Raw genomic sequence first — 21,656 nt, forward strand, 5'->3', positions numbered from 1 at the left:
ATTGTATGAGTGGGGTCTCTGGGGCCCGCTCCCAATTTTTATCCAAAACTTCTTGTTGCTCCGTACTTTCCTTGTCCAAGTTGGTGCCTTCCATAGTTCCGTCCATATCTAGGAGAATGGATTCCAGCAGGGCTATGTATTAAGTGCGTCTCTATTTTTAATGGCCATTAACGGTCTAGCAGCACCTGTTGGGCTCTCCATCCCACCTTCACTGTATGCAGACAACTTGTGCATTTCGTACTGCTGCTCTAGTACTGGTGTTGCTGGGCGTCACCTACAGGGAGCCATCCACAAGGTGCAGTTGTCAGCCGCAAAGTAGTGTGTCATGCACATCTGTCGGCATCGTACTGTTCATCCGGACCCAGAACTTTACTTTTATGATGATCCACTCACCGTAGTAGAGACATATCGATTCTTAGGACTCGTTTTCAATGCTCGATTGGCTTGGCTTCCTCATCTTCGTCAGCTTAAGCAGAAGTGCTGGTAGCACCTCAATGCCCTCTGTTGCCTGAGCAACACCAATTGGGGTGCTGATCACTCTACGCTGCTGTGGCTCTAGAGAGCCCTTGTCCAATCCTGAATTTACTATGGGAGTGTGGTTTATGGTTCGGCAGCGCCCTCAGCGTTGCATTTACCCAACTCTGTGCAGCACTGCGGGGTTCGACTAGCGACAGGAGCTCTTAGGATGAGTCTGGTGACCAGCATACTGGTGGAGGCTGGGGCCCCTCCATTGCAGATCAGAAGTGCACAACTGTTCGCCAGTTACGTTGCACACATTCGTAGTTCTTCTGAGGATCCGAATTACCATCACCTTTTCCCGCCCGCGGCAGTCCATCTCCCGCATCAGTGGCCCAGGTTGGGGCTAACGATTGTGATTCACGTGCGGTCCCTTCTCTCCGAACTGGAGTCGTCCCCTTTACCACCACTGCTCGAGGTCCATTCACGTACGCCTCCATGGTGTACGCTTCGGCCGCAGCTTTGTCTGTGCTGTTCACATGGCCCTAAGGACTCTGTTAACCCTGCGGCTCTCTGCTGTCACTTCCTCTCGATTCTTGTCATGTTCCGGGGCTCTGAAGTCGTTTACACCGATGGCTTGATGGCTGATAGTTGTGTTGGCTGTGCCTACGTTCATGGTGGCCATATTGAACGGCATTCTTTACCCGATGGCTGCAGTGTATCCACTGCAGAGCTGGTGGCCATATCTCGTGCACTTCAGCATCTCTGTTCATGCCCTGAGGAGTCTTTTCTTTTATGTACTGACTCCTTGAGCAGCCTGAAAACTATCGACGAGTGCTACCCTTGTCGTCCTTTGGTAGTGTCCATCCAGGAGTCCATCTATGTCCTCGAATGGTCCAGTCGTTCAGTGGTGTTCATCTGGTCCCCAGGCCACGTTGGAATCCCAGGAAATGAACTTGCTGTGACAGGTTGGCCAAACAGGCTACACGGAAACCACTTCTGGAGATGGGCATCCCCGCATCTGACCTGCGTTTGTTATTACACTGTAAGGTTTTTCAGCTTTGGGAGACGGAATGGCAAAATCTCGATATGCACAACAAACTGTGAGCCATTAAGGTTACCACAAATGTGTGAAAGTCCTCAATGAGGACCTCTCGCAGGGACTCCATGGTTCTCTGCTGGCTCCGCATTGGTCATACCTGGGTGACCCACGGCTGCCACCTGCGCCATGAAGACCCACCTCAGTGTCAGTGCGGCAACTGGTTGACAGTGGCCCATATTCTACTGCTCTGTCCTTCTTTGGCTTTCCTGTGACTTCATCCATGGTTGCTGGACTCGTTATCATTGATTTTAGCAGACCACACCTAATTGGCTGATTTTATTTTACTTTTCATCTATGAGGGTGTGTTTTATTATTCAATCTGATTTTTAATGCATGTCCTTTGTCCCTCTGTGTCCTCCACCCTAGTGCATTAAGAGTGAAGGTTTTAATGTGCTGCTTTTCCTTTTTATCCTCGTGGTCGGCCAGCCACTGTAATTTGCTTCCTTGTTTTACTCTCTTCTAACTGTTTCTTGCATCTCTGTTGTTTTCTTGTCTTCTTTTGTTCCTTTTAGTGTTCGTTGCCTTTCCTTCATTCTTGTAGTCTTTCCTTTCTTTCCGTTTTGTGTTACATGTCTCGTCTATTGTAATACTTATGGCACTGTTTTATTAGGAACAATGGACTGATGACCTCGTTATTTGGTTCCTTTCCCTCTCTCTCAAACCAACCAACCAACCAACCGACCAACCAACAATGGGTGGGGTCTGAGGGGCCCGCTCCCATTTTTTATTCAAAATTTTCTGTCGCTTCGTTCCTTCCACGTCCAAGTTGGTCCCTCCCATAGTTCCTCCTGAGTCCAGGAGAATGGGGTCCCACAAGGCTCTGTCTTGAGAGTCTGCCTCTTTTTAGCTGCTATCAATGGGCTCGCTCCAGCTGTGGGAACGTCCGTCTCGGCTTCTTTTTATGCTTATGACTTTTGCCTGTACTATAGCTCCACTGGCATTGCGGTTACTGAACAGCAGCTGCAGGGTGCTATCTGCAAGGCGCAGTCTTGGGCCGTATCATGCGGCTTCCAGTTTTCAGTCACCAAGACTTGCGTCATGCATTTCTGCTGGTGTCGCACTGTTCACCCTGAGCCACACCTTTCTCTTGACAGTGAACCCTGCTGTGCTGGAGATGCAAGGGTTTTTGGGATTGCTTTTTAGTGCCCGGTTGACGTGGCTTCTTCATATTCGGCAGCTTAAACAAATGTGCTGGTGCCATCTTAATGCTTTTCGTTGCTTGAGTCACTCCTGCTGGGGTGCCGATTGGTCTACCCTTCTATGACTGTATCAGGCGTTGATTCAGTCCCATCTCAATTATGGGAGCCTGGCTTACGGTTCGGCATTGCCTTCCGTGTTGCGATTGCTTGACCCCATACCTCACTGTGGGATCCGACTCGCAACTGGAGCTTTCCATACAAGCCCTGTAAACAGCATACTTGTGGAGGCGGGTGTCCCTCCATTGCGGATCTGGTGCCAACAACTACTGACCTCTTATGCTGCACGTGTTTGTAGCTTGCTCGGGCATACAAATTACCATCTCCTGTTCCCCAACTCGGTCGTCCATTTTCCAGAATGGCAGCCCCAGTCAGGGTGTACGATCGTCGTTCATGTCCGTTCTCTTCTCTCCGGGCTTGAGTTTTTCCCTCTTCCACCTCTATACGCATACCTCTGTGTTCTGTGCCCCGCCCATGCCTTCGGCTGGATTTGGCACAGGGCCCAAAGGACTCAGTCCCATCTGAGACCCTTTGCCGCCGCTTCCTTTCCATCCTTCCTGCATTTCACGGCTCTGATGTTGTCTATACCGACAGTTTGATGGTTGCTGGTCGAGTTGGTTACACTCTCACTCTTGGGGATCCTTCTGAACAACGCTCATTGCTGGCTGGCTGCAGTGTTTTCACTGCAGAGCTGATAGCCATCGCTCGTGCCCTAGAGCATATCCACTCTTGCTCTGGTGAGTCCTTCGTCATCTGTAGTGACTCCCTGAGCGGTTTATGAGCTATCATCCAGGATTTTCCTCGCTCTCATCTGGTGATGGCTATCCAGGAGGCTCTCAATACTCTTGCCATTTGCAGCTGCTCTGTGGTCTTTGTGTGGACCACGGGTCATGTCGGCATCCCGGGTAATGAACAAGTTAACATGCTGGCCAAACATGTTGTCAATGCACCGGCCCTGGAGATTGGCCTTTCAGAGTGTGATCTCCAGTCAGTTTTGCGGCAGAAGGTCCTTGGTACCTGGAGTGATGAATGGTGCACCCTCCCTTCCCCCAACAAACTTCGGGTCGTCAAGGAGACTACAGGTGTGTGGTGCTCCTCTTTGCGGGCATCTCACAAAGACTCCATTGTACTCTGCTGGCTATGCATTGGCCACACCTGGCTGACGCACGATTATTTATTGTGCCGTGAGGACCCACTTCTCTGTCGCTGTGGTTCAGTGTTGACAGTGGTCCACATTTTGTTGGACTGTCTGCTTTTAACTGAGCTCAGGCAGACGTTGGTGCTGCCTGATACGCATCCAGCACTTTTAAAGGATGATGCTGCAATGGCAGGCTTAGTTTTGAGTTTTATTCGTGAAGGGGGCTTTTATTGCTCAATCTGAGGGTTTGTCTTTTTTTTTGTGTAGAGTCTGACCTTTGTTCAACGGTTTCAGATTGGGGTTTTTAGTGTGTCTCTTGGTGGTTGGTTTTTCCTTTTTTGTTTCCATGGTTGGCGAACCACTGTAACACTGTGTGTGTTTTTTAATTCCTCTTTTCTGGTTTGTGTCTTTCTTATTCTGTGTTGTCCCTTATCGTCTCAGTTGCTTGTTTATCTTCTTTGTGGGTGTTTCATGGTCATGGAATAAGGGACCGATGGCCTTCGTAGTCTGGTCCCTTCAACCCTCACAAACCAACCGTCGTTATTCTGTCAAAACATTTAGAACACAAAAAGTCATCACTGGAAACATCTTCACTTTGAAACAGAGTCTTCCAATGGGAACACTTATTCCCAAACTGAACAAAGTCTGTTTTTTTTGTTTGTCTTATATCTTATATGTCACTCTTTTATGGATATGCAAATAGTCAGCACACTTCACCCTCCTGTGACCCCAGCCACAAGACATTTCAAACAGTCTTATTCACAAAACACACTGCAATTGTGTCAACAGGCAGATTCCTCATGAAAACACAGAACTCAATGGATGATCTCAGATTTCTGAGAAGCCTCTTCAGTAAACAAATCAGCACTGAACAGAAACCTGCAATGAACAACAGCGACAAAGACACTGACAAGAACTACAACAAAGTGTAAGAAACATTTGCAACAATGAGAGTGAAAAGAAATAACTGCAACAATGAGAGTGAAAAGAAATAACTGCAACAATGAGAGTGAAAAGAAATAACTGCAACAATGAGAGTGAAAAGAAATAACTGCAACAATGAGAGTGAAAAGAAATAACTGCAACAAAGAGTGCAAAGAAATAACTGCAACAAAGAGAGTGCAAAGAAATAACTGCAACAAAGAGAGTGCAAAGATATAACTGCAACAAAGACAGTAGAAAGTAAACATTGTAACAAAGAAATTAGTAAGAAACAGATTCAGTGAAGACATACATTACCCTCGAAAGTTAAAAAAACCTGTCCAGCGTATAAGTGGAAGCTCTCCTTTACAGAGAATATAGTACTACATTGTACTAATCAACAGAAAAAAAAAATCTAACTTTTCTGGATTGGCAGTTTAGAAGGGAAAAAAAAAATCTTTTCTAAGGCGACAGTAAAAGAACTTTGAGAGATATGTCCAAATGGAAGTTTCCATTGTAATCATAAAGCAATTGTCTTTCAATTAAAAAATCCTCTAACAAAAGATCTACACCTGTTACAGAGATACAGCATTTTAAAATTTTTCCAAAATTCGCATCTTCAAAATGATGTTCACAGTGTCATCTTCGGAGGCCTGTATCTCGGGGCAGGAATTCTTTTGGGGGGGGGGGGGGGGGGGGGAATAAAAATAAAAAAACCACGTGTTTCTTTCTTACTCCTGAATTTTAACATATGCTAAATTCAATAACATCCGAGACTATGAAGGTAACCCCACCTGCCTGAAATGATATGGATTATATCATATGGACTTAGCCATCATTGTAATTTTGTGACACATGTTCATAAGGAAACCTAGGCAGATCAGATGGTTCATGATGCAGTCATATATTTTGCTGCTGATAAAAAAGTTCAAAAGCAAGCTCTACAGTGTAAAAATCCTGCAGTTAGGGTAGTATTGAACATAGCTCAGTCATTTGAAGTTTCACAGGCTGCAGGTAGTCAGATAGAAGCCTGGTCCTAAGTTTCAAAAATCAGTTCCTCTCACCCCTCCCTCCCAGCCTTCAGTCAGTTCGCAAGGGAACATGACACTCTTGCAGCAGTCCAGCCGACATCTCAGTATTGTATAGGTAATCGTCATTTGTGACATCAACAGTCTGCCTAATGACAGCGACAGCCTCATGCTCCTCTGTCTTCATGCCCGTACTGCTTCATTCAGCTTGAACAAACCGCATGTCTCAAGTGCTGGCCAATGTTTAATAAGTGCCATAAGACAGGGCACTTTGCTTCTGTATGTAACGCCCTTCCAAGCCTGAGTGAGGATGAAACAAACATGAATGTGGACAGTGTGTTAGCAGAGACAGTCTCAAAGCAAGTCATACATTGAAGTGCATGTGGTTAACAAACCATTGAGAATGCAGGTGGACACAAGAGCACCAGCAGTGTTGGTGAATTCTCAAGCTTACGTGGATTTGGGTTCTTTCCTTGTGACTTCAATGTCACAGAGGCTGGTGAGTTTAGCAAACGACACATTGCTGTTTCTGGACAGGTTTCTGCACTTACAAGGCTGTGGTTCGTTTGTTAACATTCCTAGTTGTGAACCAAACACCAACATCTCCTTACCAGAGGATTTTTATGATCTTTTTTACCCAACTTGGACATCTTCTGTTGTAGGTTGGCAGGAGAGCCAACACCGTGTTACTAGAGGAAGTCGAAAGGCACGCGTTTTAGCTCACGCAGGCTGGCATGAGGTATGGAACAGGACAAGGAAATTAGAATTTAGAGAAAACGGACGTAGCTGGTGGAATACTTAACTTTAATCCATTAATGGTGAACGTCGCTCTTGACTGTACATTATTTACAGTATCAATAGTAACTGGTAATGGCGCCTTGCTAGGTCGTAGCAAATGACGTAGCTGAAGGCTATGCTAACTATCGTCTTGGCAAATGAGAGCGTATTTTGTCAGTGAACCATCGCTAGCAAAGTCGGTTGTACAACTGGGGCGAGTGCTAGGAAGTCTCTCTAGACCTGCCGTGTGGCGGCGCTCGGTCTGCAATCACTGATAGTGGCGACACGCGGGTCCAACGTATACTAACGGACCGCGGCCGATTTAAAGGCTACCACCTAGCAAGTGTGGTGTCTGGCGGTGACACCACACTGTATATATACTAGGACGGTGGTAGTCTCCACTAACGCCGTCATCGAGGTGAAGGCGACAAGGACGCAAGCTGGTGGGAGCAGTATTATGATATGGGGGATATTCTCCTGCGCTTCCTCCCCGCAAATCGGCACACGGTTGTGGCATAAGGCTTCCGCCCGCTGTGGGGAGGACCCCATGTTGACATATGCGACGAGGTGGGGAGCCTAACAACAGGCGAGGCTGTGCCACCCGCACCCTGCCATTCGGACCACGGGGAGCCAGGAAACGCCTGAAAACCTGCTCCAGGGTGCACCCCAACATGCGGTGTATGCGCCCGCAGAGAGACAGGAGGGGCCGAAGGGTCGACCTCCATCGGGCCGGGGCACCTGACGGGCGAAGACGACTTACGGTCCGGAGCGGGCAAGAGTTCCATGTCGGAGGACAACAGGTCAAGGGAAGCGATCGGCGGCGCGTGACCCAGGGAGGTGCCCGGCGGTTGCAGTGACGCGTCCACTGCGGGCGTCGCCGGCGGGAGAACAGGCGGCGGCACGCCGCCATGGGGCAAAATGGAAGGCAGCTTCGGTAACACCTGGGGCCGAGGCGAGCCAGTAGATGGGTCCCCAGGGTGCTGACCGGACGGCACCGTCGCTGGAAGCAGACGGGGAGCGGCAGATCCCGTGCGACGACAGAGGTGCAGCTGATTGAGATGCCGACACACCTCACCAGAGACCCCCAAAACCAGATACATAGCGCGGCCGAGGCAGCGAAGAATACGCTCTTCGAGCCAACGCCGTGAACCTCGATAGTGTCGGTAGTAGACAACGTCGCCTGGGGAAAAAGCAGGTGTCTGCCGCTGCACAGGAACCTGATGCGGCGGATGTAGCAAAGACATCAAGGTTCGATGAGGGCGACCGTGGAGCAACTCAGCCGGCGAGTGACCATCTCAGGGCTGAGAGCGATACGAGGACAAAAAGAGCAATAACGCGTCCTCCCGAGAATGCGACTCTTTCGACTTCAACATCTGTGACTTGAAAGTCCTGACCAATCGTTCAGTGGCACCGTTTGATTGTGGCGAAAACGGCGCGGACGTCAGATGTTGAATACCGTTGACCTTGCAGAATGACTGAAATTCTGCGGACATGAATTGTGGGCCATTGTCGGAAACAATAGTCTGTGGAAGACCTTCAATGCAAAAGACAGCAGATAACGCTTGGATGGTGGCAGATGACGTGGAAGACATCCGGACAACAAAAGGAAAATTACTGAATGAATGTCCCAGGTAGGGCAAGTCACGAGCAAAAAAACACACATTTGTCCTTCTGCAAGCGAAGACCATTTTGTTGCAAGACCTGAAATAATGTTCTGAGATTGGCAAAATGTTCTTCTTCCGTCTTTCCGGATATCACAATATCGTCCAGATAGTTTGCTGCAGTAGGAACAGACGCACAAACAGTTTGTAGATATTGCTGAAACAATGCAGGGGCGGATGCACACCCGAATGACAGTCGTTTGAATTGATACAAACCAAGATGGGTGTTAACCACCAAAACGCGCTGGGATTCTTCGTCCACCGGTATTTGCAAGCACGCATCCGCTAGGTCCAACTTTGAAAAATATTTACCCTGGCACAGTTTGTCAAAAAGATCTTCCGGGCGGGGTAAAGGAAAAGTTGCAGTCACTAGTTGTGGATTCACTGTTGCCTTGAAGTCCACACAAAGTCTCAATTTTCCAGAAGGTTTTGGCAAAATTACTAAGGGTGATGCCCAGAGAGAAGCCTGCACACGTTCAATTACACCTTGTGATTCCAAATCGTGTGATGTTTTTGCGACCTCATCACGCAATGCGTGGGGAACATTGCGTGCTCTGAAAAATTTCAGTTGCGCGTTTACTTTCAGTTCCAAATGTGCTTTATAGTTCGTAGCGCAACCAAGGCCCGGTGCAAAAATGTCTGCAAATTCTTCACATAGATGAGAAACACTGTCTGAAGGCACAGTCTGGTTCACTGATAGGACAGACAACTGAAATAAATCGAAACCAAACAAGTTCACTGCAGAAGAAGAACGAAGGACATAAAATGACACAAGTTTTGTTTGACCTTTGTATGTTGCCAGAAGGCTGCACTGTCATAATAGGGGGATCTCTTGACCAGCGTAACTAGTTAACTTAACAGTTGCGGCACGCAACGGAGGTGAGCCCAGCAGTTTGTAAGGGTCTTGATTGATCAGTGAAACTGCAGCCCCGGTATCGAGCTGGAATGGTATCACTTTGCCGTTAATGTCCAAGTCCACATAAAGTTTATTGCCCTGCTGACGACAAGAGTGACTGTCTCGTGCAACGCGAACTGACACTGGTGCAAAATCACTTGCGACTTCACGGGAGTTCCGGCGATGTCGACGCACACCATTTGTGGGACGAACACAGTTACTGTTAGAGAGAGTGGCACTGGACGGAGTGGAATGAACTATATGAATTTCCATGGGCGAAGTTTCGCGAGCCTGAGTATCCTTGGTTCGATTCAGATTCCGGCGCGAAGCAAAGGGCCTGGAATGGTTTGGAGTTTCCGACCTGAGCTTTTTCTGGCAAACACTTTGAACATATCCTCTTTTATTACAGTAAAAGCAAATAGCTTGGCGTGATGGGCAGTTCTCACGCGAATGTCTAGTAGCACACCGTGGGCATGATTTTAGCACTGCATTTGCTTGCCGGCGCGGTACACATGGCTGATAGCCTGGCGGCAGCGGCGCGGCCGGGTGCGAGGGCTGTTTAGTGCTCCGTGCAGCTCGCCTGGCGAGCCGGTGAACCTGACACACGGCTGGCGAAGTTTCAAATGAGTCCTGCCGATCCAATATGTCCATCACTTGTTGAAGGGAGGGATTGACTAGTTTCAAAATCTGTTCCCTTATACGAACATCAGAAACGTTCTGTGCAATAGCATCACGCACCATAGTAATTGAATAAGGGAGTCCACATTGACACTCAAAAGCACAATCCCTAGTAAGGCCTCGCAAGGTTGCAAACCACTCCCGATTAATCTGACCTGCTGTACGTTTTGTACGAAAGAAGGTATACCGTTTGGCAACTACATTGACTGATTCTTTGAAATATGCATCTAATGCAGACAAAATTTCGTCGTAGGACAGAGTTGCTACATCGCGTCGGGGAAATAATTTGACTATCACACGGTACGTTTGTACGCCGACCGAAGACAACAAAAATGGCTGCCGCTCGTTACCTTGAATTCTGTAGGCGGCGAGATGGAATCCAAATTGGCGTGACCATTCCGTCCAGCTTTCCAGTGCAGCATCAAAAGGACGAAAAGTTGGTGCAACTGTGTGTTGTTGCTACGTTAGCGGTGGAGCGGCGGCTGACGCATAGTTTTGCATTGCACGTTGACCCTGGACAAGCTGTCCAAGGGCATCCAGTAAGACCTGCGTCTGCTGATTCTGTAAGTGATAAAATTCGGACAGTACATCTGGAGATTGTGGCAAAGCCATTACACAAGTAAATCAGGGCAGTATAGTTAAGAACACGGTATTGCCTCGTCGCCAATGTTGTGGGTTGGCAGGAGAGCCAACACCGTGTTACTAGAGGAAGGCGAGAGGCACGCGTTTTAGCTCACGCAGGCTGGCATGAGGTCTGGAACAGGACAAGGAAATTAGAATTTAGAAAAAATGGACGTAGCGGGTGGAATACTTGACTTTAATCCATTATTGGTGAACGTCGCTCTTGACGGTACATTATTTACAGTATCAATAGTAACTGGTAATGGTGCCTAGTTAGGTCATAGCAAATGACATAGCTGAAGGCTATGCTAACTATTGTCTCGGCAAATGAGAGCGTATTTTGTCAGTGAACCATCGCTAGCAAAGTCGGTTGTACAACTGGGGCGAGTGCTAGGAAGTCTCTCTAGACTAGACCTGCCGTGTGGCGACGCTCGGTCTGCAATCACTGATAGTGGCGACACGCAGGTCCGACGTATACTAACGGACCGTGCCCGATTTAAAGGCTACCACCTAGCAAGTGTGGTGTCTGGTGGTGACACCACATCTTCCTTCCCAGTGTCGGAGCCAACACCAACCTGCCACAACCTCAACAGAATTGCATCCCCCAGTTTCCAGGAATGTCAGCTCTTCTCCACTTCCAGCTCCCATGCCGATAGGTGTTGCCCACAGTCTCCTGGGTCACCAGTTCCTCTGTTGGGCACTTCCTTCCCGAGCCTTTGAGATGGGCATCATCCTGTCATCATTCATGGGGAGAGAAGGTGGCAAATCTTCCATCAAGTTCTGGGCCAGATGTAGACTGCACCTGCAATTCTTCAATCAGAGTCTTGTTCGGAATCTTGGCTATGTACGATGCTGTGCCATTTGTCAGCTACTGCTGACCAGGAGAGCTGCCGGTGTCATCACCACCACCAGGACTTGGCCTCTGCATTGTGAAATTACCAGGACATGGGTATCAGCTGTCGACCTTATCTCCATACTTTGTTGGGTATCAGCTGTCAACCTTATTTTCGTATATCATTCTTCTAACAAGTGAACCTTAGGCCATATCTTATTCTGCGACCAAATGAATATCTGACTTTGACTGTTTCACCATTAAGGCCTTCAGCCTGAGTTTGGAAATGTATAAATTCAGTGCTAATCACCAACGTTCAGAAACTATTGTAACTGATTAACTTTTCTCCAAAGAGGATCTTTTGGTTGATGTGTTTATTAATAAAACTATTTTACGTTGTTTATTTGGGCTGCATTCTTATTGTGCCTCAACTGGCGCCTTGCGTATCAACCTACATCTACGTCAGACACTTCCAGTAAAGGAGAAAAGTGTAAAGAAACATTAAAATTGAAAATGGAGGTCTTAAATATGTGGATAAGGTATTATTCCTTCTGTCCTCAGAAGAATATTTAGTTGCAGAAGTTAGGGATGTTGGATGCATCAAGTTCATCCACAGCACATCTGTACGCTGCAGACTCTCCACCTAGGTGGAAAGAGGAAGAAAGTCCGAAGTCCCATGATGATCACGCTACAGTGGAACTCAAATGGGTACAGATGGAGGAACTTAAGTGCTTAGCAGGGGTGATATATGTGCATTTCTAACACTCCAGTGGTAAAGAGCTATTTCATTCTTCAAAATGATGCCGTTAATGGAGAACAGGTAAAGGTTGGGAGTGACAATGTTTGTTAGTGAAATGAACTACTCCTTACTATCAGCTCTGACCACTCAACTAACAACAGTTGGTGTAACAAAATATGCCTGTAGGAAAGTCACTATGTGCTCTGTAAATTTTCTACCAAATTAGCTAGTCAGATGTGAAATTGAACCTTGTCATTAATAAACCTCCCCACCCATTCTCTCTCTCAGGAGGTTCTGGAGGTCACAGTCTGTTATTGGATTCTGATACCACCTGCTCCACGGGTTGAATAATTAATTTTCAATACTGGCAGAGAGTACCTTTTAGTAAGCTATGAGAAGTCATCAACTGACTTTATGACACTGTTTTATTACAATATTTTCTGTGTTATTTTTAATTATATATCACAGTGCATATGCTTGCATTTGGGAGAACAGTGCTTCAAATCCCCCTCTGGTCAAACAGATTTTTGTTTTCTGCAATTTAAGACAAATGCTGTGATAGTTTCTTTGAAAAGGACATGGCTGATGACCTTCCCAAATCTAAGCATGTGCTACTTCTCTAATGGCCTTGTTTGACATGTGCTACTTCTCTAATGGCCTTGTTGACAATTTATGAGTCAGTACCTGCAAGATGAGCATTGAAGTGCTAAAATAGGACCAAACATAGATCTGCACTGAGGTTGCAGACAGATTCAGGATGCCTATTAGTTTCCATCTGAAAAGTGTCCAGTCTTTGGAGGAAGTCTGAAAAATTTCTGAATGACTTTATGTGATTGTTTTAATTTTTTTAACTTAGGTGTTTATGTTTCATTCAATTTCAGCATGAAGCTAAAGAAGGGTTCAAGATGTATGGCCAAATGGCTAAATACTCATTTCTACTATTGGTGCACTATAATTGAACCAGTTGGTGAGGAGTGGAAAGTTAAATTTGATGATGGAACAGTTGCTGTAGTTAAAGCAAAAGATTTGGAAAGTCAGTAAACATGTTCATCTCGCTGTAAAATTAATCTGGATTTACATAAAAGTCTATTAGTAATACAACAGAAATACAGGGTGTTTCAAAAATGACCGGTATATTTGAAACGGCAATAAAAACTAAACGAGCAGCGATAGAAATACACTGTTTGTTGCAATATGCTTGGGACAACAGTACATTTTCAGGCGGGCAAACTTTTGAAATTACAGTAGTTAGAATTTTCAACAACAGATGGTGCTGCAAGTGATGTGAAAGATATAGAAGACAACGCAGTCTGTGGGTGCGCCATTCTGTACGTCGTCTTTCTGCTGTAAGCGTGTGCTGTTCACAACGTGCACGTGTGCTGTAGACAACATGGTTTATTCCTTAGAACAGAGGATTTTTCTGGTGTTGGAATTCCACCGCCTAGAACACAGTGTTGTTGCAACAAGACGAAGTTTTCAACGGAGGTTTAATTTAACCAAAGGACCGAAAAGCGATACAATAAAGGATCTGTTTGAAAAATTTCAACGGACTGGGAACGTGACGGATGAACGTGCTGGAAAGGTAGGGCGACCGCATATGGCAACCACAGAGGGCAACGCGCAGCTAGTGCAGCAGGTGATCCAACAGCGGCCTCGGGTTTCCGTTTGCCATGTTGCAGCTGCGGTCCAAATGACGCCAACGTCCACATATCGTCTCATGCGCCAGAGTTTACACCTCTATCCATACAAAATTCAAATGCGGCAACCCCTCAGCACCGCTACCATTGCTGCACGAGAGACATTCGCTAACGATATAGTGCACAGGATTGATGACGGTGATATGCATGTGGGCAGCATTTGGTTTACTGACGAAGCTTATTTTTACCTGGACGGCTTTGTCAATAAACAGAACTGGCGCATATGGGGAACCGAAAAGCCCCATGTTGCAGTCCCATCGTCCCTGCATCCTCAAAAAGTACTGGTCTGGGCCGCCATTTCTTCCAAAGGAATCATTGGCCCATTTTTGAGATCCGAAACGATTACTGCATTACGCTATCTGGACATTCTTCATGAATGTGTGGCGGTACAAACTGCCTTAGACGACACTGCGAACACCTCGTGGTTTATGCAAGATGGTGCCTGGCCACATCGCACGGCCGACGTCTTTAATTTCCTGAATGAATATTTCGATGATCGTGTGGTTGCTTTGGGCTATCCGAAACATACAGGAGGCGGCGTGGATTGGCCTCCCTATTCGCCAGACATGAACCCCTGTGACTTCTTTCTGTGGAGACACTTGAAAGACCACGTGTACCGCCGGAATCCAGAAACAATTGAACAGCTGAAGCAGTACATCTCATCTGCATGTGAAGCCATTCCGCCAGACACGTTGTCAAAGGTTTCGGGTAATTTCATTCAGAGACTACGCCATATTATTGCTATGCATGGTGGATATGTGGAAAATGTCGTACTATAGAGTTTCCCAGACCGCAGCGCCATCTGTTGTTGAAAATTGTAACTACTGTAATTTCGAAAGTTTGTCTGCCTGAAAATGTACTGTTGTCCCAAGCATATTGCAACAAATGGTGTATTTCTATCACTGCTCGTTTAGTTTTTATTGCCGTTTCAAATATACTGGTCATTTTTTAAACACCCTGTATTACAGTGGTATGCATCTAAGAAGGCGGGTGATAGGCAATGATGAGTGGCAAGCAACAGTGTACCTTGTGACACTCCAACCAGTAGTGTCATTCTGCCATGTCTTGTCTGTATCAAGCATTATGGGATGTGCATAAAACATTTATGTCGGTTTTCATGTTATTTTACATAGGGTAAGTGTACTTATCCACAGAAGACTTCATTATTGGTGGCATAAAGCAAGCACAACAAGTATTACCTCAAGTAGTGACAGCGATAGTTTCCTCAGCATTTAAATTTTTGTATGGAGAGTCAAAAGCACAAATAGTGGCCTGATGTGGCACTCACTCAGGTGTTGCCAGTTTAACAGAGTGGACAGTGTCTAGAGCATGAGGTGTGTGGGATAGAGACAGCGAGCATACTGGTGACACCGCAAAGTAAGCTCTGTCCCTTCATGCACAGACTGCCCGCCTATTTATTTGCACATCACTATAAATGTTTGGCACTTGGTTCACTCTTTTTTTTGTGTGCATGTTTATATTTAATTTGATAGTTGAACCAAGATTTCCTGAAAGTTAAGGGGAAGTGGGGTAAATAGTACATCTGAATTAGACTTGCAGATATTTTCGTTTGTTGGAAGTTGAAGGTTTTTGAAGTTTTCTTGTTCGGTCTTAACACTTTGTACTCGCTTTTCCTGCAGGGAGGCGATGTATGTTTGACTTCAGAAAGTGGATGCTAAAAATACTAAAGTTACTTTGTGTGTACTCAACTCAAATTTAAAGTCGTGGCTATTGGCAAGCTATGAAACTGGATACACCACAATTAGAGATTGGTTAACCTTGTATTTTGTCATATTATGATCAATAATTTAACATGTGAAATTGACCTAGGAACAGTACATTTCTTATAGAAGCATCTACTTCTCAGTAAGAGAAGAGAAAATGCTCCTCTATATGGTACATATAGTATGCCACAACATGTAGTGCGAAAGTCTGTTCGTGGTTTCCCATAAATGAGCATTTCCTCCATTTTCTCATAGCCTCCTACGACAGTATTATTATTATTTCTTTCTTTTCTCAGACGTTATGTCTGGTCAAAAATGGAAAGTGATGCGGACCTTGATCAAGCGTGACTTCCTTTTAACTGTACGGTATATGTTATATTGCATTTAGGAACTTTCGGGTAATTGAACATGTATCAATAATTACGGATTTCTGTAGTTGTATATATAAGTTTGGATGTAGCTGTATTGCACTGATGATGTACTGGTGGATATTGTGTGGTATGACTCCTGTAGTTGATAGTATAATTGGTATAATGTCAACTTTATGCTGATGCCACATGTCCTTGACTTCCTCAGCCAGTTGGATGTATTTTTCAATTTTTTCTCCTGTTTTCTTTTGTATATTTGTTGTATTGGGTATGGATATTTCGATGAGTAGTGTTAATTTCTTCTTTTTATTGGTGAGTATGATGTCAGGTTTGTTATGTGGTGTTGTTTTATCTGTTATAATGGTTCTGTTCCAGTATAATTTGTATTCATCATTCTCCAGTACATTTTGTGGTGCATACTTGTATGTGGGAACGTGTTGTTTTATAAGTTTATGTTGTAAGGCAAGCTGTTGATGTATTATTTTTGCTACATTGTCATGTCTTCTGGGGTATTCTGTATTTGCTAGTATTGTACACCTGCTTGTGATGTGATCTACTGTTTCTATTTGTTGTTTGCAAAGTCTGCATTTATCTGTTGTGGTGTTGGGATCTTTAATAATATGCTTACTGTAATATCTGGTGTTTATTGTTCGATCCTGTATTGCAATCATGAATCCTTTAGTGTCACTGTATATATTGCCTTTTCTTAGCCATGTGTTGGATGCGTCTTGATCGATGTGTGGCTGTGTTAGATGATACGGGTGCTTGCCATGTAGTGTTTTCTTTTTCCAATTTACTTTCTTCGTATCTGTTGATGTTATGTGATCTAAAGGGTTGTAGAAGTGGTTATGAAATTGCAGTGGTGTAGCCGATGTATTTATATGTGTGATTGCTTTGTGTATTTTGCTAGTTTCTGCTCGTTCTAGAAAGAATTTTCTTAAATTGTCTACCTGTCCATAATGTAGGTTTTTTATGTCGATAAATCCCCTTCCTCCTTCCTTTCTGCTTAATGTGAATCTTTCAGTTGCTGAATGTATGTGATGTATTCTATATTTGTGGCATTGTGATTGTGTAAGTTTATTGAGTGTTTCTACGTCTGTGTTACTCCATTTCACTACTCCAAATGAGTAGGTCAATATTGGTACAGCATAAGTATTTATAGCTTTTGTCTTGTTTCTTGCTGTCAATTCCGTTTTCAGTATTTTTGTTAGTCTTTGTCTATATTTTTCTTTTAGTTCTTCTTTAATATTTGTATTATCTATTCCTATTTTTTGTCTGTATCCTAGATATTTAAAGGCATCTGTTTTTTCCATCGCTTCTATGCAGTCGCTGTGGTTATCCAATATGTAATCTTCCTGTTTAGTGTGTTTTCCCTTGACTATGCTATTTTTCTTACATTTGTCTGTTCCAAAAGCCATATTTATATCATTGCTGAATACCTCTGTTATCTTTAGTAATTGGTTGAGTTGTTGATTTGTTGCTGCCAGTAGTTTTAGATCATCCATGTATAGCAAATGTGTGATTTTGTGTGGGTATGTTCCAGTAATATTGTATCCATAATTTGTATTATTTAGCATGTTGGATAGTGGGTTCAGAGCAAGGCAGAACCAGAAAGGACTTAATGAGTCTCCTTGGTATATTCCACGCTTAATCTGTATTGGCTGTGATGTGATATTATTTGAATTGGTTTGGATATTAAGTGTGGTTTTCCAATTTTTCATTACTATTTTTAGGAACTGTATCAATTTAGGATCTACTTTGTATATTTCCAATATTTGTAGTAACCATGAGTGGGGTACACTACCAAAAGCTTTTTGGTAATCAATGCATGTGTAGTGTAGCGACCTTTGTTTAGTTTTAGATTGATATATCACCTCTGCATCTATTATCAGTTGCTCTTTACATCCTCATGCTCCTTTGCAACAGCCTTTTTGTTCTTCATTTATAATTTTGTTCTATGTTGTATGTGTCATTAATTTCTGTGTAATGACTGAAGTTAATATTTTGTATATTGTTGGTAGGCAGGTTATGGGGCGATATTTAGCTGGGTTTGCTGTGTCTGCTTGATCTTTAGGTTTCAGATAAGTTATTCCATGTGTAAGTGTATCAGGGAATGTGTATGGGTCTGCAATGTAACTGTGAAATAATTTAGTTATTATTATTTCTTCCCATTCCTGCTCCAGTCAAATGATCTTTTCCTATGGCTGTCCTCACACTTAACATGTAACCTTGTGCAATAATATCGGAGAAAGCTAGAGAGAATGCTCTGAGTGGAAACTCTGACTTATTGCCAGTTAAACAATCTACTGACCTCCTTTGCTAAATAATATACTCCTGAAAGAGAAACACACATGCAAAAATAGTAGAAGCCTGAGTGTGGTCAAAATAATCCACATCTAATGATTAAAATTATCAAACCACATGTAATTGACTCTGTATTATGAATCTCATAATAAAGCACACTTTTACCACTACATTTTAGACTCTGAAGCCCCTCTGCTATAGGGCAATGCCATCCACAGATAACTTCGTTGGTGAGAGCACAGAAGAGGCAGTAACAGTGTTAAACATTCAAATTCAGGTACATTGAAGAAATATTTTAATAGTGAGGTAAGGTAGCACACATTTGCCACTACATTTTAGACTCTGAAGCCCCTCTGCTATAGGGCAATGCCATCCACAGATAACTTCGTTGGTGAGAGCACAGAAGAGGCACTAACAGTGTTAAACATTCAAATTCAGGTACATTGAAGAAATATTTTAATAGTGAGGTAAGGTAGTCTTGTATTTTTAAGTTTATGTGCTATGTGTGAAAAAAAAATATTGTTGAAGCCTACTATTCATGAAATTGCTGTAGCTTAACTTGTTTAAGGTTTTTCTGTATAGTGTGTATACATGTAAGCAGCAAGTCCTTAAAAACTCCTTATATTTATAAGATCCTTCAAAACAGAACCATTTGTTTGTTAGCGATTCATATTGCTCCTCACAATCACCACCAGCTTCCAAGCTGTTGCTGTTGTGGAGCATATTCTGTGTAGAATTACTAACTGTCTCTTTATACTGCCTTGTGATCCTCTAGACAAAGAAGCTATCTCTTACCTTTCCTGTCTTGTGGAATATTCAGTGCATGTAATGTGTCATATGAAACAGCAGCCACCTGCCTCAGACAGGACAAACTATTGACAACCTCTTTTGAACACAGGTCAGAGCACTGCTACAAGGTCATTCTCCACTATTGATTTCTTGATATGCTCTAGGAATGGAAAGTGTTTGATAATTTGCACTCTTGTGATCACTCCTGATCTGGGTATTCCTGGCATAATTGTGTGTAAAAGATTGCTACCAATGTGCTTAGGACAAGCTATGTACTGTATAGTCAAGAGGCTGTACTTGGACATCATGACAGCATCCAGGAAATGGTGAATTATGGTACAAATATGATCCACGCAACTGATGAAGCATCAATTCTTCACACTTCAGGCTAAGAAAAATGATAGCCTTTATCCTGACTAAATGGTAAGTGCTCCTCTACCATTAGAGAAAGGTGGGTGGCATTTTGTAGATTCAAGAGCTGGTCAACTGCAAAGAAACTCACTGCTGTGCATATGGCAAGGGCAGAATGTCACATAATTACTGAAGAGAGAGGAAAAAAAAGATTTGGCAACAGCTTCTGAAAGCCATAAATTGCTCCACTAAAACAACACAAATATGGGAAACTATTGGAAATATTGTTAGGGAGAGGTGTTAGGTGCCATATTAGTGTTGCAATGAGTAAGGGATGTCTAGTGACCACCAAAGAACATATCACTCAGACTGCTGGAACATTTTGTTTGATTCATCACTTCCTCTAGCAGGTACTGAGCATTAATGTGAGTTATTGTTGAGAGTGGCAACTTAGATTTCAGTTATAGCAATAAAAATATATATATAGCTACCCATTCTGTTTAAGTTGTCTTTTTTTAAAATTTGAAATGGCTGAGAGGACAATTTGCCCCCTTGTGGAAACAATCTGTTGTAGTTACCATTCCCAAGCCTGGGAAGCATTGGACATCCATCGTAGCTGTTAATGTGTTGCCTTCACTAGCTGTTTGCGGTCTTCATATCAAGACAGCTGCTTAATTGCTTTTAACGTAAATTCTAGAAGTATCGTTATACCATTGTTAGACAGATCTTGCTGTAGGAGGCTGTACATGTTTTTCTTCTCTTGCATCACTTAATAGGTATTTCCTCCACAATCACGAGAAAGCTTATAATGCTAGTTGTATGGCCCTGTGCTTGGAACTTCTGAGGATTTCATGTGCTTTATTTTTTTAGGAGGATTCCTTTCAGTGCATAATTTTTGTACAGTTCATGAAATCCTGTCTGTTCATTTTGTTGAAGAGTCCTTCAAAGTCTTATATGAGGCGTGACTTGATTTTTGATGGCTGTAGAGAGCGTTACTTCCACAGCAAAGTACCCCATACAGTGCTCTTAATGTATGAATGAATTTTCAAATGTTAGTTCATCTTTCAGAATTGCATCTAGGTATACACAATTTGCAGATATTAATTTTGGAGACTGGAGGAATGGACGCCTAAACTATTTTTGACATCATTTATGAAAATCATAATTCTATTTCCAACAATGCCTAATTCATTGTTCACATTTTTAAAACGTGCCTCCTTTCCTTAGTTCTTGTATTTGTTTTACTAAACTTTCTTTTACAATTTCTTGTAACTCTGATTTTTACATGGGCAGTATTATTTTTGTTTCCTGTTTGCATAGATAGTTTTTTGTTCGTATAATTTAATACAGGCAGAAACATTATATTAGCAGATAAATGTTAATTACCTTGATATGGCTTTCTTGTTGTCTATGTTGTCTGTTCCTGTTTATGCTTTCCAATTAATAAGTCCAAGGTCTTTTTGTTTCAGTAAAAGTCACTGGAACAGTGTAGCTTTGCAACATCATCAGTATTTATTCATAAATTCTGGATATTTTCTACAGCAACACTTGTTAAGTAAAGTCATTGTGCAACATTTCAACACAACACTAAGAACTTGATAGTTACTTTGACCAGTCTCGACAACTCAAGTATTATGTGTATGTGGTGCCTAAAATTTCTAGATCCTTCGAGAACAGTATGTAATTCAAATGCATTTTATTATAACTGTCTTAATGGAAATTACTTTTTAGGTATAATTTACATAATGTTTCGGAAATGACTATGTATATGAAGATTTATGCACCTAATAATTAGTAATGAAGGTTGGAAATTTTAACAATATAAAAACTATCAGTTCCTGTCTTTATATAATAGTTATTGAAACATTCATAATAAGATTAGAGAAATTAAAAATTAAAACAGAAATTTTATTTACATGGAAACTAAAGCATAATAATATTATTTTCACTGTAAAGTGGTTTTTGACCTATTCAACTTAACAATTGTGATTACTAATTTTCATTGTTCAAGATCGATGTTGCTGATTGGACCAATATGAAAAATAAAATTATGTTATCAAGAAAATAGTGTTTTGGTGATAAAACATATGCATAATTATTTTTAGGTGTGGAATGTATAATTTAAGTATAAAAGTTGAGTCAGGCCAACATTTATATGGAATCTAACATTTCAGTTGAAGTGTGGAAGTTCAGAGAAGACAAGATTCATTACAATGGGAATGGCTCAAAGGTAATTATGTAGCTTATGACCCAATCAGAATACAAAACTACATTGTTTAATGTTGTTATTAATGCTTATACGTTGTTTACTTTTCTTTTAGAATAGATTCTTCATGCAACTTTTTCATCAGAAAGTCATATATTTTTGTCAAGACACAG

At 43.0% G+C, this 21,656-nt stretch overlaps 2 protein-coding genes and 1 long non-coding RNA gene across 4 annotated transcripts in view; 2 read left to right on the plus strand and 1 right to left on the minus strand.

The window, feature by feature from the left end:
• The window catches only part of LOC126471137 (delta(14)-sterol reductase LBR-like), an 887,948-nt gene that overhangs the window by 585,073 nt on the left and 281,219 nt on the right, over nucleotides 1-21,656 (plus strand). The gene's annotated exons all lie outside the window — the stretch shown is intronic.
• LOC126471143 (uncharacterized) overlaps nucleotides 1-21,656 on the minus strand; it is a 611,803-nt gene that overhangs the window by 298,349 nt on the left and 291,798 nt on the right. The gene's annotated exons all lie outside the window — the stretch shown is intronic.
• The window catches only part of LOC126471138 (delta(14)-sterol reductase LBR-like), a 765,587-nt gene continuing 762,272 nt past the window's right edge, over nucleotides 18,342-21,656 (plus strand). Inside the window, exon 1 of the mRNA XM_050099231.1 lies at nucleotides 18,342-18,414. Coding sequence (XP_049955188.1) covers nucleotides 18,343-18,414 — 72 coding nt within the window. The 5' untranslated portion in view covers nucleotide 18,342. The remainder of the gene's footprint in view (nucleotides 18,415-21,656) is intronic.

Source organism: Schistocerca serialis, chromosome 3 (assembly GCF_023864345.2).
Source record: "Schistocerca serialis cubense isolate TAMUIC-IGC-003099 chromosome 3, iqSchSeri2.2, whole genome shotgun sequence".
Lineage (NCBI taxonomy): Eukaryota > Metazoa > Arthropoda > Insecta > Orthoptera > Acrididae > Schistocerca > Schistocerca serialis.